This window comes from Zootoca vivipara, chromosome 1, assembly GCF_963506605.1.
Source record: "Zootoca vivipara chromosome 1, rZooViv1.1, whole genome shotgun sequence".
Classification (NCBI taxonomy): domain Eukaryota; kingdom Metazoa; phylum Chordata; class Lepidosauria; order Squamata; family Lacertidae; genus Zootoca; species Zootoca vivipara.
The window spans coordinates 30,229,547-30,244,742 of NC_083276.1; the positions used below are offsets into that span (position 1 = coordinate 30,229,547).

Genomic DNA, 15,196 nt, shown 5'->3' on the forward strand with positions numbered 1-15,196 from the left:
ACTAGTGCTGGAAAATACACAATAGAGGGAGTATCCCCCAAATCTAAAGGTTCATGTATCTGTAAAGCGCACATAGTCACTTTTCCCAACAAAATTGTAGCAGAATCCCGTGCTTGGCAAATCTGTCTTGTGCTGCTGTGTATCATTTGCATCCGTATTGTAACAGAATTAACTATGCAGGGTTTTGTTGATAGAGCTGGTTTTGTGGTGGTTGGAAAAGACAGCCACAAGGTATGGGAGTGGACGGTGCCACTCCAGCTCTATCCTGCTTTCCACCCACCTCTCCGCTAAATTGTGTCGCATCTAACAGCCGGCTATGTCATCTCAATGCCAATGGCACTTTTGGGAATGGGGGCTGTTGCTGGTTTATTAGCACTATTGTATCTCATTGCACAAAGTCAGTTTGCAGTCCTATTGGAAAGGGTTGCAAAATGTAAGTAACTGTAGCCTGGCTGCATAACAATAGCCGAACTCTGAACGAATAATTGTAAAGCAATAGGCATTCTAAATTAGCTCTCACTGTTTGATGAAATATCGGTGTCGTCGTGTCATTTTAGGGTGCATAATGTTGCCCATCTATAAATCAGTGCTGCTGAGTATCAGTATTAGATTGTAAAAGTGATGGCTAAGCGATGAGGTGGTGCATGACAAATTAGTTTGAAGAACCACATGAGAGTGCCTTATTTATCCTTTTGAAGAAGAAGAAGAAGAAGAAGAAGAAGAAGAAGAAGAAGAAGAAGAAGAATTGACCACTTGTAGTTTCAAATATGGATAACAATGCATTTCGACATGCAGCACCTCTGTTCTCCAGAATGCCATGGGACGTGACATATAGATGTTCAAAGTGATCTAGACAAAACTGTGCAAAATAACAGTAGCTGTTAATCAGGATAGGACATGCACCCTCATGCGGTGATTGTGCAAGAATCTACAATTGCTAGAGGTTCATAGGGAAAACAAGAAAAGAAATATTCCCCAATGTTCTCAGCATTTGTAAATTCTCACAATATCCAATACAGGCTTCTGCTGGATACAGGACTAGAAGCACCATTTATATGACCCAGTGGATTTGCTGTTTCTTGTATATGACAACCTGATCACAATATGGTCTTGATCTTTATCCTGTGGTAGAGTATGATTATGGGGTGTGGTGGGACTTAAGATTCCTGCTTTCTGTTCAGTGCAATGAAACAACATTCCAAATGAATTCTAAATATAATATTGCTATGGTTAAAACACAGCTCTAGATTCTGAAAATATTTTTTTCAGCTCATTCCATTACCTCTTTTGGGGATAAAAACACTCTCCCAAAAAACACTGTCTGCCTTCTGAGGATGTGTGAGGCATTAACTTCCATTGCGATTCATCATTATTGCTGAATCCCTTACCATTGGGTGGGAAAGCATGAGCCAACATGCTGGGCTGTCAAATGAGAGTTTGGAAGAATGAAGTGCTTTGCTCTGTCACATTTATTTTGGGGCAAGTAATTAATCCTCATCTACAAAATGGATATACCGGTAATTGACTACTAGGCTTTCTATACAACAGAGTAGATGTGAAAATTACAACAGAACTGTTGGAATGTTGGTCTATTGTGGCAAGAGGAACCAGATAATTATATTGATATGGTAGCTGAAAGACTCTGTTTAAACACAGTTATTGTCTGCTTTCCTTTAGTATCTTTTTCTTCCAAGACTGCAGACTGGTTATCACAATAAATATGGTGTTTAACTGGAATGCAGTACACCCAAATATATTTGCAAGTGCTCACTAGATGGGTCCAAGCTTGAAAGCAGCCCCTTCATCTATGCTGGGCTTTATAGAGGATACTGTATAATGATTAGGATTTTGGCAACCAAGGATCTATGAAAATGTCCTCTTTTTTGTGTGCTGGCATATTTTGTGAGTTGGCATATTTTTCCCATCTGGATAAGTACTCCGTGTTGTTCTCATTTTAAATCATTTACTCAAGGATACTGAAGCTTCCTCTGCTCAACAATTGCAGCTCTGAATAACATTTCAGTGTCCCACATTAGTGCAGCCGGATAATAACAGCAAGGTCAGTTCCATGAGCTTGCCTAAATCCCTTTGAAAACCATCCAGCTTGGTGGTTATCACTACATCTTGCAGTGAATTCCACATTTTAACCATGTGTTGTATGGTGTACTTTTGTCTGCCCCAAATCTTACATTTTTTCCAGCTTTATTGGGCTCTAGTACTTTGAAAGCAGGAGAAACACACCTGTTTGTCCACTTTATTCACATCACACACAAACCCCACCCCCCAAAACCTAATAAAAATGTGGGGAGAGAGAAATGGGGGGGAGGGGCCTCCTGCGCTGGTGGGTTTCCTACACACATCTGGCTGGCCATTATGAGAACAGGACTGTATTGACCATTGCCCAGGACCCATCAGGCTCTTCAAGGCACAGCCAAAAACATGGGCCATGTGAAATAATGATAAAAGAATACTGTAAACGCTTTTGTCTTTCCAGCAGCTCAGTTCCACACGGAGAGGTTTAGCAGAAACATGGTTTTGACCACCGCCCTGCCCGCCTCCACAAATACACTAGTCTTTTCCCCGCAGGAATTTGGATAGCATGGCAAGCGTACGCGAACTGAGGCAGTTACCACAGAGTAAAATCACAACACTAACTCTGAAAACGGCAGAATTTATTGACAGTCCTCTGACCCTATCGAAAGCCAGGACGACAAAGTGAAATGAGATCGAAAGTGAATGCATGTATACAATAACGTACTTATTTAGGGGAAATGGCAGCCCAAGGAACATTTCTAATTTAACTTCCAACACTATTAATTTCATTTCCCACCCATGCCCTTCCTTTAAAGGGACCCCCCCACCCCCGCCAGACTCTTCCCACGCCCCTAGCTTTGGACTCCGCAGCCTGGCTCTGCAGCTCTGCGGGCTCTTTAAGAGGCAGCTCTCGAGCCAGCTGCCCGGGGATTGGTGCTTTATTCTAAAGGCCGGCTAGTGAGCTCATCCGCAGCCAATCGCCGCAACCGCGGACCACCCACAGCGCCCCCGCAAGTTGCATCCTCCGACACCTGGCTCTTACACAGGCGAGCCGGATCCCCGAGCCGAGATGGAAGGAGGAGCCGCCGCCGCGGGGGATTCTGTGCCTCGCCCTCCGCTCCGACGAGCATCTCAGGCACCACGACTCCTTTAGGTACGGGATGCCCCTTCCCCGCAGGCACCTGTGCCCTGCCCACGTCACACACACACACACACACACACCGGGGAAAGATGCGGGCAGGTTGTTGCAGCGCGTTCTTCGCCGAGAAGGGGGAGCGAGGGAGGGTGGGGTTAGGCCAGGTTCGCCCCCTCCTCCAGTTTATCTTTTGCACAACCTGCTTCCTTAAGCGTCACGGGGGAGGGGCTGCACCCCCCCTCCAGATTGAGTAAAACAATACGAATACTTAACTGTCCAGTCACGTCGGTTCTCCCCCCCCAAAAAAAATTCCTACCCCCCCAATAAAAATCCTGGTTACAACCATGGTGGGGGGGGCGGGGGGGTGCGCAAGTGCGGCCATCTCCCTAGTGAAGGCCTTTCCCCCCTTCTAAGGCCGGCAGCGGATGCACGCACACAATGGCCCTCTTAGCAACACAGCACCTTGCTTCAAGGCTTCTCGGATTCCTGTACCGACCCTTCTCCTGTCCCTCTCCAAGCTGAGGCTGTGCCAGCACTCGTAGTTTTATTAGTGCGGGAGGGAGAATGGGGAGCCTTGCCCTGGCCGTGTGGCTCGTCCGGCCTCGGAGTTGGCCTAAGCGTCAAAAGGCCCCTTGGCTAACCATGCAGCCAGTGGCATTCCGTTAGCACCCGCTGTTTTGTTTCCGGTCTCCTTGCCTCTGAGAGGAACAACAGCTTAGAAACAGCTTCTTGGATTTCGCATTCAGTAAAACGGTGGAGGCAGAAACCTATTGTGAACCTTAATTCCACCTATCTATTGCTTCCCAAGGCCTGGCCTGGACACAAGCAACGTTGCAGCCTTGGGTTGGTTGATGTCTGAATAATCGATTAAATCTGTTAGATTCTTTTTTTAAAAAATGTTAATTGTTTTTAGTGCTATGTACTTATGGACGCGGGTGGTGCTGTGGGTTAAACCACAGAGCCTAGGGCTTGCCGATCACAAGGTCGGCGGTTCGAATCCCAGCGACGGGGTGAGCTCCCGTTGCTCGGTCCCAGCTCCTGCCAACCTAGCAGTTCGAAAGCACGTCAAAGTGCAAGTAGATAAATAGATACCACTACAGCGGGAAGGTAAACGGTGTTTCCGTGTGCTGCTCTGGTTTGCCAGAAGCGGCTTAGTCATGCTGGCCACATGACTGACTTGGAAGCTCCTTCGGCCAATAAAGCGAGATGAGCGCTGCAACCCCAGAGTCGGTGACGACTGGACCTAATGGTCAGGGGTCCCTTTACCTTTACTTATGGAAACAACAGGTGGTTGGCACCATTTCAGAAGAGGCTTTCTCCTGTTACAGGAGGAGGGAAAAGCCTCTTCTAAGAGGGCACTTACTGCGACATGAGCATGTGCCTTTTATTCAATACTGTACCATGGTTGTATTTGTAATTATTATTTATTGAATTTATATACTGCCCTATACCCGGAGGTCTCAGGGCGGTTCACAAAAAAGATCACAATATATTAAATAAAAAAAGAAACAATAACCCAATAATACCCCCCCCAAAAAAGAGCCACATTTTAAAAGGGTATAGGATGTTGATCAGGTCAACCAATGGCTTGGTTTAAAAAGATTAAGTAAGTGTTTAATCCTGTACAAAATACAGTACTTAAAACTCTCATACTTATGCAACTCTCATTAGGTGACAGCCCTCCTGCAGAGACAGTATCGCTTGCAAACTCTTTCCACTCTTTTGAGTGCTGGCACTTTCTAGCCCTTTGCACCCACCCCACCCCTACCCCCACTCCCACTCTTCTCCCTAACCTGCTCATTCACCCTTCCTTTTTCTCTACCTCTAATTCTGCCTTTGTCTCAAGCATTACAGGAAGTAGGCTGGTGAGGATTCATTGAGAATGGCCAGTTTTTAAGCAGAGTGACCCCCTGAGCAACGGTTTGGGCATGGATTCCGAATCCTGTACTCGAGCCTTCTCCCAGGCCCGGGTATATCTTGAGCAAATCCGAAGCCGGGTTGCACCAGGGGGCGTTGATGCGCACGGAACTGGGAAGCGTGACTACCTGGTGGATGCGGCTAAGCAGATCCGCCTGGCTTTGGAACGGGATGTGAGCGAGGACTACGAAGAAGCTTTCAACCATTACAAGAATGGCGTGGATGTGCTGCTCAACGGGGTTCAGGGTATGGTGGGGAAGTGGAGTGGGTGGGTTGTGAAAGATGTAGGGATCCTGGCAGAAGCGGATTCAGGGGAGTGCAACCAGTTCATTTGTACTGGGTGTGGAGCCTCGAGGATGCTGCAGGGGGCGCCGCAAGTATGATGTAGAATGGAAGGCCAGAAGTGGTGGTTGTGGGGCAAAATTAGACACCACACAGGGTGCTGCTGGAATTTGAGACTGTAAGGTCCACCACTGGACCCTGGGGTAGGTGGAGCATAGAAGCATGAAAGGTGTATGGCTAACTTACAAATGCTCTTTATAGGCTCTTGCCCACCCAGCTGACTAGATGAGGAAAAAAATATTGCAAAAAAAGATGTGAAATCATACAAATTATGCATATATATATATATATATAGAGAGAGAGAGAGAGAGAGAGAGAGAGCGCAATTTAAAATTTACAGATAAATGTCATATTTTCTTTACATAAACGTACATAGTCTACTTATTCTTCTATATATGTTCATATTTTCTATACAATTGACTTCCCTAGTCTACCTCTTAACAGCTTCATCATCTCTCTTTATTTCATTTTCTTTTGTACTGTGTTCTAATATGCTTTTAACATTCTATTTATATAGATTCTATTTCTCTAATTGTCTTTTATTTTGTGAAATTTACTCTAGGCACATCCAAGTTTTTGGGAACCATGTTGTTTTAAAACAATCCTATTCTTTTTTAACCCTTAAGTTCAAGTAATTTCTTATTGCGAATTTATAAATGTCACAGAATTCATTTTTTTTGTGGCACAGAATTTAGATTGATTGTGGGTGCAGAATTCTAGCTTTTTAAAAGTGTGTATAACACACAGCCTTGGCTATTGGGCCAGGCGTGTTGTGATGTCAGGAAGAGCTGAGGATCTAAGAAGAACTACATAAAATGAGAGCTAAGAATGAGTAATGCCCATGACTTTCATGCAGTGGATCCTAATAAGGAGCGCCGTGAAGCTGTGAAGAGGAAGATCACCCAGTACTTGAAACGTGCTGAAGAGATCTTCAACTGCCATCTGCAACGAACTCTGGGAAATGGAAGCTCCACTGAAACGGTGAGAATTTTTTTTTGGGGGGGGGAATAGGGGACATGCAGCTGGATTCCTAGCAGTTTAAAAACAAAAAACCACCGAGTACTGTTACTGTCTCCTTTGTTCCACTCCACATAGTTTCTCAAACTAAGACGTTTCTCAATTTTTCATTGATTGACAGGGTTACAGCAGCCTCCGTTTCCGGCCAATTCGGACGCTCAGTGCACCAGTGGAGAACCTGAGGCACTGTAAGGTTGTAGGAATAATTGACAAGGTAACTAGTTGCACCTGAGATGGTGTTCTAGAAGAGTAACCAGGTCAGGCAATTGTAGCAAAAGCCCGAAGAAGCCTGGGCACCTTCAAGATGAATCCATCCTTCCCCAAGCTGGTTCTCCCCCCTGCCCCCCATGTTGCTGCAGTGCATATGACCATTGGCCATGTTGGTTGGGGCTGAGGGCAGCTGTAGTCCAACAGCATCTGGAGGGCCTAAAGTTCCTTATCCTTGTGTTAGAGCACCCTCATGACTTCATGCAGCAAACTGAGTTGGCTCCAGCCTATGAAATCCAGTCATAGAATCATAGAGTTGGAAGAGACCACAAGGGTCATCCAGTCCAACCCCCTGCCAAGCAGGAAACACCATCAAAGCATTATTGACATATACCTGCCAAGCCTCTGCTTAAAGACCTCCAAAGAAGGAGACTCCACCACACTCCTTGGTAGCAAATTCCACTGCTGAACAGCTCTTACTGTCAGGAAGTTCTTCCTAATGTTCTTCCTAGTCTTTAGCTGCTTCAGGATTCTGCTGGTTTGTCAATCATATTTTTACTGTGCCTCATCAGACAGATTTTCATCATGTAAAACAACAAGCAAAACTAAAAGGAGCAGTACTATGAAGCAACACCACACACACATACAACTGAAGCTCTAAAAAGCTTGCAGGAAATTAAAAACAACAACACTGATTTAAAATGCCTGAGAGAATAAAGAAAGATTCCCCCCCACCCTAAAACCTTGAGGTTCATATGGGTACCAGGCAGACCATTGCACTGTTGTGGTTAACTTGTGCTTTTGTTGCTTGTAGGTACAGATAGTGCAGGACCCTGCTACTGGGGGAACCTTTATACTGAAGGTATGTACATCCGCCGTCCTCTGACTCCCTTCCTTTTCTCTATTTCCCTTCCCTTTGGCAATCCTAGACATGGTGTTACTGGAGAACCAACCTAGCCTTGAAAAAGCCACCCCGGGCTCAACCTTGTTCTCTCTAGTATAGAGAGTTATAGCCTAGATATCTCTCTGCTGTCCAGTTTGTGACGCTTTGCTCATGTCCTTTTCTATTGAGGAATTCCTTTTACAAATCCATCACTAGCCCTCTTCTCCTTTTAGAAGAACAAAGCTTATTCTTCTCTCACATGTTCAAATACAAACTATTTTAAAGTGCTGCTTTAAGTTCTATTAATATCTAAATGAAAGAATTGGCAGCCTATTTATGAATCAAAGACTTGTACGTAAAATCACAAACTGCTGAGAATATTTGGGTTTGGTATTAACACACTTCAGACTCCAGCAGCCAAGTTTTTTTAGGAATAAAAATGAAGACAGGAGGACAAAGCAGACTGGGAACTAATAGGAGCCCATTAGCTCAAATCTGTCTATTCTGACCTAGTTACTTACAAGCAGGTTTCTGGACTCCTCACAAGTAATAAAGCATAGGTGCTCAGTTACAGGGTTATCCAAATGGACAATGAAACCTGAGGTGGTGAGGGAACTCATGGTGGAATGTGAGAGACAAAGGGACTCTTTTACTAGTCCCTTTTTTTAAGGACTTCCACCCCATGTTGGGCTGAGTGATATCTGGCACTGTTGGGAATTCTCCTTCTACCTGCCAGGCCAAACCTATTCTGAGCTTGTGGATTCAGCTCAGCTGGAATATGTGCTTGCCTCACTCAGGCTAAATGGAGGGAAAGAGAGCAGAGCCTTTTCTCCACAGACTGTATGTATCTGCCACCCCCTTCTGTTTACTGTTGAGAAGTTGCTTGTCCAATGCCTCTACTGGTCCCCTTGCTCTTCCTGAGCTGCAGAAGCACTTGCACCAAAGGAATGCTATGATAGGAGGGGGGAACCTTGGTTGCAGTAAAAGGGCGCCCCATGCTTTGGTGCTTGACAATGACTTTCCTATTTCAGCAGGCAGTTTTCTATTTCCAGGATCAGTTTTAATTCTTATCATTCTTGTATATGTGGTTTTGTTTTTTGTTTATAAAAAAACACTTAGGAATTTTGAACATTAAGTAATTTATTAATACCTGAAATAACAAGCACTTTTAATGTCTTTAAAGCATGCCCTGCCTTTCGGTTCAAAGTTTTCAAGTATGAAATCACTTGCAAATAAAACCAGAGGTTTTTGGGGGCAACAATGAAATTCTTCAGCAATCATGAACTGCCTAACTTCATGAACTGCCTAACTTCATGCTAGAAAGGCACAGAGTCTATAGAAAAATGCACCAACATATTTTGTCAGCTAATCACTTGCTGCTCAAGAGTACTTAAATGGAAAACATGCAGGGCTCCTGTACATTCTACATGCTTTGGACTTTTACAGATTAGTTTCTGACTGTGTTCTATAATACAGTGTTGTGGTAAGGGGGTCTTTGCCACGCTGGAAGAGGCTGCTGGGCTCTTCTGGCCAAATGGCATTCAGACAGCCAACCAACATCTCTTGGTTCTGTGTTTCCTTCCAGAGCCTCCCCAAATCCCACGTGGAGACCCGTGAAAGGCAGACAATCATCCCACATGGAATCCCCTTTATGGTTGAATTGCTGTGCTACTCTGTAAGTGAAGACTCTGTCTTCCTCCACCTGGAGCACGTGAAAGGTGAGTGTTAAAGGATTTGCCATTCCCCACTCCTATTTCCCAGCCTGGGGTAAATCTTTTGAGTGCTTGAGTTTTGCATTTGTTGCTAAGTTTGGTTGGTCCTAATGAAAGTCTTGCCCAACTGTGAGTTCTGGGTTGTTTTTCTTATCATGGGCCAACATGGCTTCATTTGCTTTTTAATACAAAATGAGAACTTCAGGCAAATTGGAGATCATGCAAAGTACTAAGACTTAAGTCGGACTAAGATTTATCAGTGTGCAAGCAAGGGGAAAGAGTGGATAGTAGAATTATTTCTGTCCGTGAACCAAATAACCCTCTGAGATACCTTGAGTGTAGCATCCAGTACAGGAAGATGAAAGATTCATTGTAGAGGATAACTCAACAGTAAACTAATTTCTCATTCAGGGAAATGGGAATTGTTTGCACTTGCATGTAGGGCGGAAGGGTTTTATGATAGCAGGGAATTGGAGTACCAGCCATCCTGTACAAAATACAGTGGTACCTCGGTTTAAGTACACAATTGGTTCTGGAAGTCTGTACTTAACCTGAAGCGTACTTAACCTGAAGTGAACTTTCCCATTGAAAGTAATGGAAAGTGGATTGATCCATTCCAGATGGGTCTGCGGAGTACTTAAACTGAAAGTACTCAAACCGAAGCGTACTTAAACCAAGGTATGACTGTACTGTATTTTGCCGTGTATAAGACACCCCATGTATAAGAGGCCCTCTATTTTTTTTAACCCCAAATTAAGAAAATGCACTATGCACTATCCGCATAGACAACCCCTTATTTTAAACTTCAAAAATTTAGGAAAAAAATAGCCTTATACACGGAAAAATACGCTATTTCACTTCCTGCAGATCAGGTCATGTTACGTTGTTGTAGTCCAAACTTATTGTTGCTAGAACAGATCTGGATGAGAAGTGACCCATTATGCAAGTCTTTTAATAGGTCAACGCTATCAGGCCCCACAGCTTTTCTGCAAGTTACAGAAATGTAACATTCGAACCATCCAGTTTGGTTTTTTTGTGTGATTTCTTTTCTGCCATTCTCCATTAAATCCCAGCTGGCTTTGTGGTTCGTAGTCACCCTATAGCAGCTTGTTACACGTTTATGGTTGCAGGTCATCCACTCTCTCCTTCTTAACCTGAGGTGAGTGGGGAACCTTTGGGCATGTGGCGTCTGAGAAATTATCTTGCCAGAAACTTTTGATTGCTTCTTCCTCTGAGAGTTGTTTGAAGAATAGTTATCATGTGCATTCCAAATTTAGCTAATACCTCTGCCGGCCTGACTGCAGAGATATAGTAGGTTAGCAACCTTTTGAATTGCACATCATTTTTCTTCAGGCAGGAATAAAATTGGGAACACTTAAGCTTTTGTTAATCCTGCCTGGGAGGAAAAGCTTCTCTGTGCAGTTTGAAAGCTTGCTGCCTGGTCCTCCCAATAGAGCTGGTTCAGTAAGAGATCATCTGAACCATTTTGCCTTCTCTCTGTCCTCTCAACCCTCTTATTCTCTGTGGCCTGGTATCAGGCTAGGAGGTAACTGTAGCAGAAGGGATAACGGAAGAGGAGGCACAGCTGTTGGGGAACTGGAGTGGGCATGTTTCTGAGAAGCCGTTTTTCCTTTTTCCTACAGGGGGGACCCTCTGGTCCCACCTTCGCTCACAGAATTGTTTCCATAATAAATCCTCCAGCATCTCCAATACATCGAATGCAAAGCTCAGCTTGGTCTCGAGTCACCCCAGTGAGGAAGGGGTCACAGGAAACCCTCAAGAAGCCGATTCTGTGTCCCAGCAGAGCTGCAATTTCTACCCTGAGAACAGTGCTAGCCAGTTCCCTACTGCTATAAATCGCCATCTGTTCAGAAGTGGTGACCACTCGTTGCCTCGGAAGAAGTCCCTTGACCATATGCATGTGAGAACATCAACTAATGAGAAGGGGCATGTTGGAGCTGCAGTTGGACCATGGGGCATTATTGGAGGGAAGCATTTAAGTGCAACACACACTTTGTCTGATACTACCCAATCCAATTTAAAACCAGCGCACTGGGGGCATCGCTGCTTGGTCAACCAGAGGCTGACTTTCCGGTCGTGTGACTCACTTATCAGAACTGATAGCATCAGCAGCATATCTGAGAGAGCTACCACTCAGCAGGAGCCAAAACCACATGCAGGCGAGAGATTTAGTCAACGTGTCTCGGAGACAGGAAGAGGATGCGTGTCGAAAACAGAAGCTCCATGTCACCGAATAGCACAGCTTGTGCATTCTCCAGCTGGCCAAGGACAGGTGCATCCTGGAATTCTTCAGCAGAACCTTTGTGGTCAGGAGAACCAACGGAATGTGACACAAATGAAAGAAGGAAGCCTTTTGCAGGAAGAGTTGACTACTGAGCATAAACAGCACAAAAACCAGCTGGCGCCCAGGCAATGTGGGTTTGCAGCGCACAGGGACAGCCTTGGGGCCTGGGATGTAAGTGAGGACCAGATCCAACTTTGGGCAGCTGAACTGGTTTTGGCTTTGGAGGGTCTCCACCAGCAGGGGATCCTATGCCAGGACCTCAACCCACGAAACCTACTGCTGGATGATACTGGTAAGTTCTCCCAAGAAGGGGCTGAATGAAAACTCTATTCTGTTGTATTTGGTAGCTGGAGTATTTGGTTTTATTGGGAAAACATTCCAGCTCCCTCTCCCTTGCCCTTATGTTTTGTGAGATTACAGAAAAACAAGTAACAATCACTATTGTGGGGGGCAGGGAGAGCACACTCCCAGGGCCAAATTCCCTCAGAGGAAAGTGGTTGAGACCAAAACACTCTCTCACATACACTTGTGGGGGAAGAGATGAAGAGAGAATGAACTTAGAATCTAAGTTAGAAGGGACCGCGGGGGTCATCTAGTCCAACCCCCTACTAGTCTTGTGCTTTACCAACTGAGCATGTCATTTTTCTGTACTGCGAGAAAAGCTTCCTTGTCCTCGGGTGTATATCTCAGTTCAGTCCCATGATCAGCATTTTGGTTCTGCTAAGAGAACATCACTTGAACTATGTTTAGATTTCCTGTTTATTTCCTTCGGCTTACAGGGGAGCTGTGAATAGACAGCACATATTGTCATTTAATAAAACAGGTGCCCAAGACTTAAGGGTAGTTTTTGAGATTCGCAACTCAAATGGGGACTTGTCAGTGTTTGCATTTCTTGGCTTTGCATAACTGCTTTTGCCATTTCTGTGGGTTCATAGGTCACATCCATCTCACATACTTTGGCCAGTGGACCGAGGTGGAACCACAGTGTTGCAATGAGGCGCTGGAAGACTTATACTGTGCTCCAGGTAATGAAGACATTTGCTCTTCCCTTGACCTCTACAGATGGGGGCAAGAGGAAAGAAATATTTTTTTAAAAAACAATTTATTTATTCTTATGCTTTTAAGTCATTTAATGCTGTTTTATTTGTTTTAGGTTGTATTTTTAATAATACTGCTTTTATATTATACCCCACTCAGAAAAGGTTTGGCTATTAAGTGGTTTATAAATGCTCTTAAATGCAATAAAGCAGGCAAGCTGACCTGACCTGAGACACCCCTCTTTGTGACTACAGTCCTTTTAAGGCCTCTTGCCCAGGTGGTTACAGGAGACAAGGGCTTCTGGCATGGTCTTTCTGCTGCTGTAATTCACACTCTTTTCTCTGCAGAGGTGGGTGGAATTTCTAAGCTGACCGAAGCTTGCGACTGGTGGAGCTTTGGGGCGCTGCTCTACGAGTTACTGAGTGGAACTGTGAGTAGCTAAAACTGTCATATCTAGTTTAATACCTAACCAGTGTTAGGAAAACAGAAAGTGTTCTAATGGTGATGGTGGTGCTACACAAAGTGATGCTGACTAGGAGCATGACAACTGCATTTGAACCTTGTTCTCTCTCCCTTCTTTGCTGCAAACTGTAAATTTTGTTGACCGTGGATCGACTGCACCATGGAGTCTACTGTTTACTTTGTTGGCATGGGCAAACTGGGTTATTTTCAGAACATTATCCTTAGCATTAGCAGCCTTTGCTGCAGGAAAGCCTGGTTTTAATAGCTCTGTTGATCTCTTACAGTCTTTAGCCCAGAATCACCCCTCAGGGATTCATCCTCACACCAAGGTTCATCTTCCAGAAAAGCTCAGCCAATCTGCTTCTTCCCTAGTCTCCGAGGTAAGAATGCTGGCCAGTTAGCATTAGAATTGGAGGATGGCTGTGATAATATGCATTTGGAGTCTCAACTGCTATCTCTCATTCTCTTCCCAGCTGCTGCAATATGATCCCAAGCAACGTTTAGGCTCTGGCAAAGAGGGAGTGAACAGGATCAAGGCACACCCTTTCTTCAGCACCATCCAATGGAACAAGTTAGTTGCATACTAAGAACCAAAGAGAGTTGGGGGATGGTGTGGAACTATGCTTCCAGAATGCAGTACCTGGCTGTTTTAACTTCTGGATTGTGTCCCTGCCAGATGGAAAACCCAAACCCTTTTAGAACCACTTGCCTCCTGAACAAATAAATACATATCCCGGGTCTTTTGGACCTGGGTTGTGCCAATAGCGCTGTTCCTCAGGGGGAAATCCACAGAGCTTGGCTGTAAATTTTTCAGCTTTGGGTTGCTCCTATTCTGCTTCCTAGCTATATGTCAATAGCAGCTAAAGGGATCAAATTCAGCTTTGGAAGATTTAGCCTGCTGGAGTTAACCTTCAAAGCATGAAAAAAGATTATGAGCCTCTTGTAAGGCTGATGTAGCCAACATCCTCCCTTCCACATGTTGCTGGACTCCAGCTCCCACCATCCTCAGTCAGCATGAACAGAAGTGAAGTCAGGGATGGTGCTGGACGGCAATTCTGAACAAGTTGGAAGGCATCAAGTTGACTTCCCCTGCAATAAACAGAATTGTAGAAGTGGAAGGGACCACAAGGGTTCCAACCCCCTGCAAAGCAGGAAACTTTTGCCCATAACCCTGAGATTAAGAGCCTCATGCTCTACCAACAGAACTGTCTAGGTATGGTTTGCAGAACCAAAACATCAAGCCCTGGTAGATCGCGATCTACCGGTCGATCTCTGGGCGTCCCTGGTTGATAGGCGAAGGCTTCCCCAAAAAAGCTCAACAACTTTGGTCAATCCAGTGGGTAGATCACTGCCAGTTTTTTATAGTGGGAGTAGATTGCAGTGTCTTGGGAGTTGGACATGCCTGCTCAACATGATCAGTTTCCCCAAATCAGACATGGCCAAAGGTAGCTTTTTCCCTTACGTTCTACTTGCTTGTTCCCCGTCAATTCAGTTGAGCTTTCCAGCGATGTTCCTTGTGCCACAGCAGTATCTACTCTCTATCACTTATCAGCTGTGTCTCCTCCCTAATTTAACCTCGAAGCATCTTCTTCCTGTACCTGCCTGACCCCATCCCCAGCTTATCAGTGCTTTTCTGCTTAAGTACCGTAGGCGGAAGTCTTGGATTACAATCTGTATAGTTCACAGCTTGCATGTTGCACTTGGCTTCTTCTGCAGAATGGAGATGAGCTCATGCAGAGGGGAAGTGAGCAAAAGGCTCTTCTTGTGATTGCTCTCTGTGGATCTTCCATGTTCTTGCCAATGAACATTTTAAAATAAAAGACTCTCAGCACAACCAAGCACTTGCGTGCGATCTTTAGCAACACTGCTAGCTGGTTCTGTTGCGATGCCCATGCAAAGGTGTAGCTTGGCTTCCACCAGCTGAGGCAGCTCACCACTACAGGTAGATGTACCTTCCTATGCAAGGTATCCTGGAAAAACATGTAAGCCAAGGTGTGTAAAATATGACTGGTTTCTGGCACAAAATAAGCACACAACACTATCTTCAGAACTGGTTCAAAGGTGATGAATGCACTGTGTGTGTGTGTGTGTGTGTGTGTGTGTGTGTGTGTGTGTGTTTGTAAGTGTAAGGATGGAAAATACTG

The 15,196-nt window shown here is 44.9% G+C and overlaps 1 protein-coding gene across 1 annotated transcript; it reads left to right on the forward strand.

Moving 5' to 3' along the window:
* Positions 1-3,124: 3,124 nt before the first annotated feature.
* On the forward strand, positions 3,125-14,886 carry RPS6KL1 (ribosomal protein S6 kinase like 1). The gene is made up of 11 exons (XM_035108457.2): positions 3,125-3,187; positions 5,016-5,332; positions 6,285-6,409; positions 6,567-6,659; positions 7,467-7,514; positions 9,121-9,253; positions 10,891-11,844; positions 12,488-12,577; positions 12,938-13,020; positions 13,337-13,432; positions 13,526-14,886. The coding sequence occupies exons 2-11, from the start codon at positions 5,098-5,100 to the stop codon at positions 13,637-13,639; spliced, it is 1,971 nt and encodes a 656-aa protein (XP_034964348.1). The 5' UTR covers positions 3,125-3,187; positions 5,016-5,097; the 3' UTR covers positions 13,640-14,886.
* The last annotated feature ends 310 nt before the right edge of the window (positions 14,887-15,196 follow it).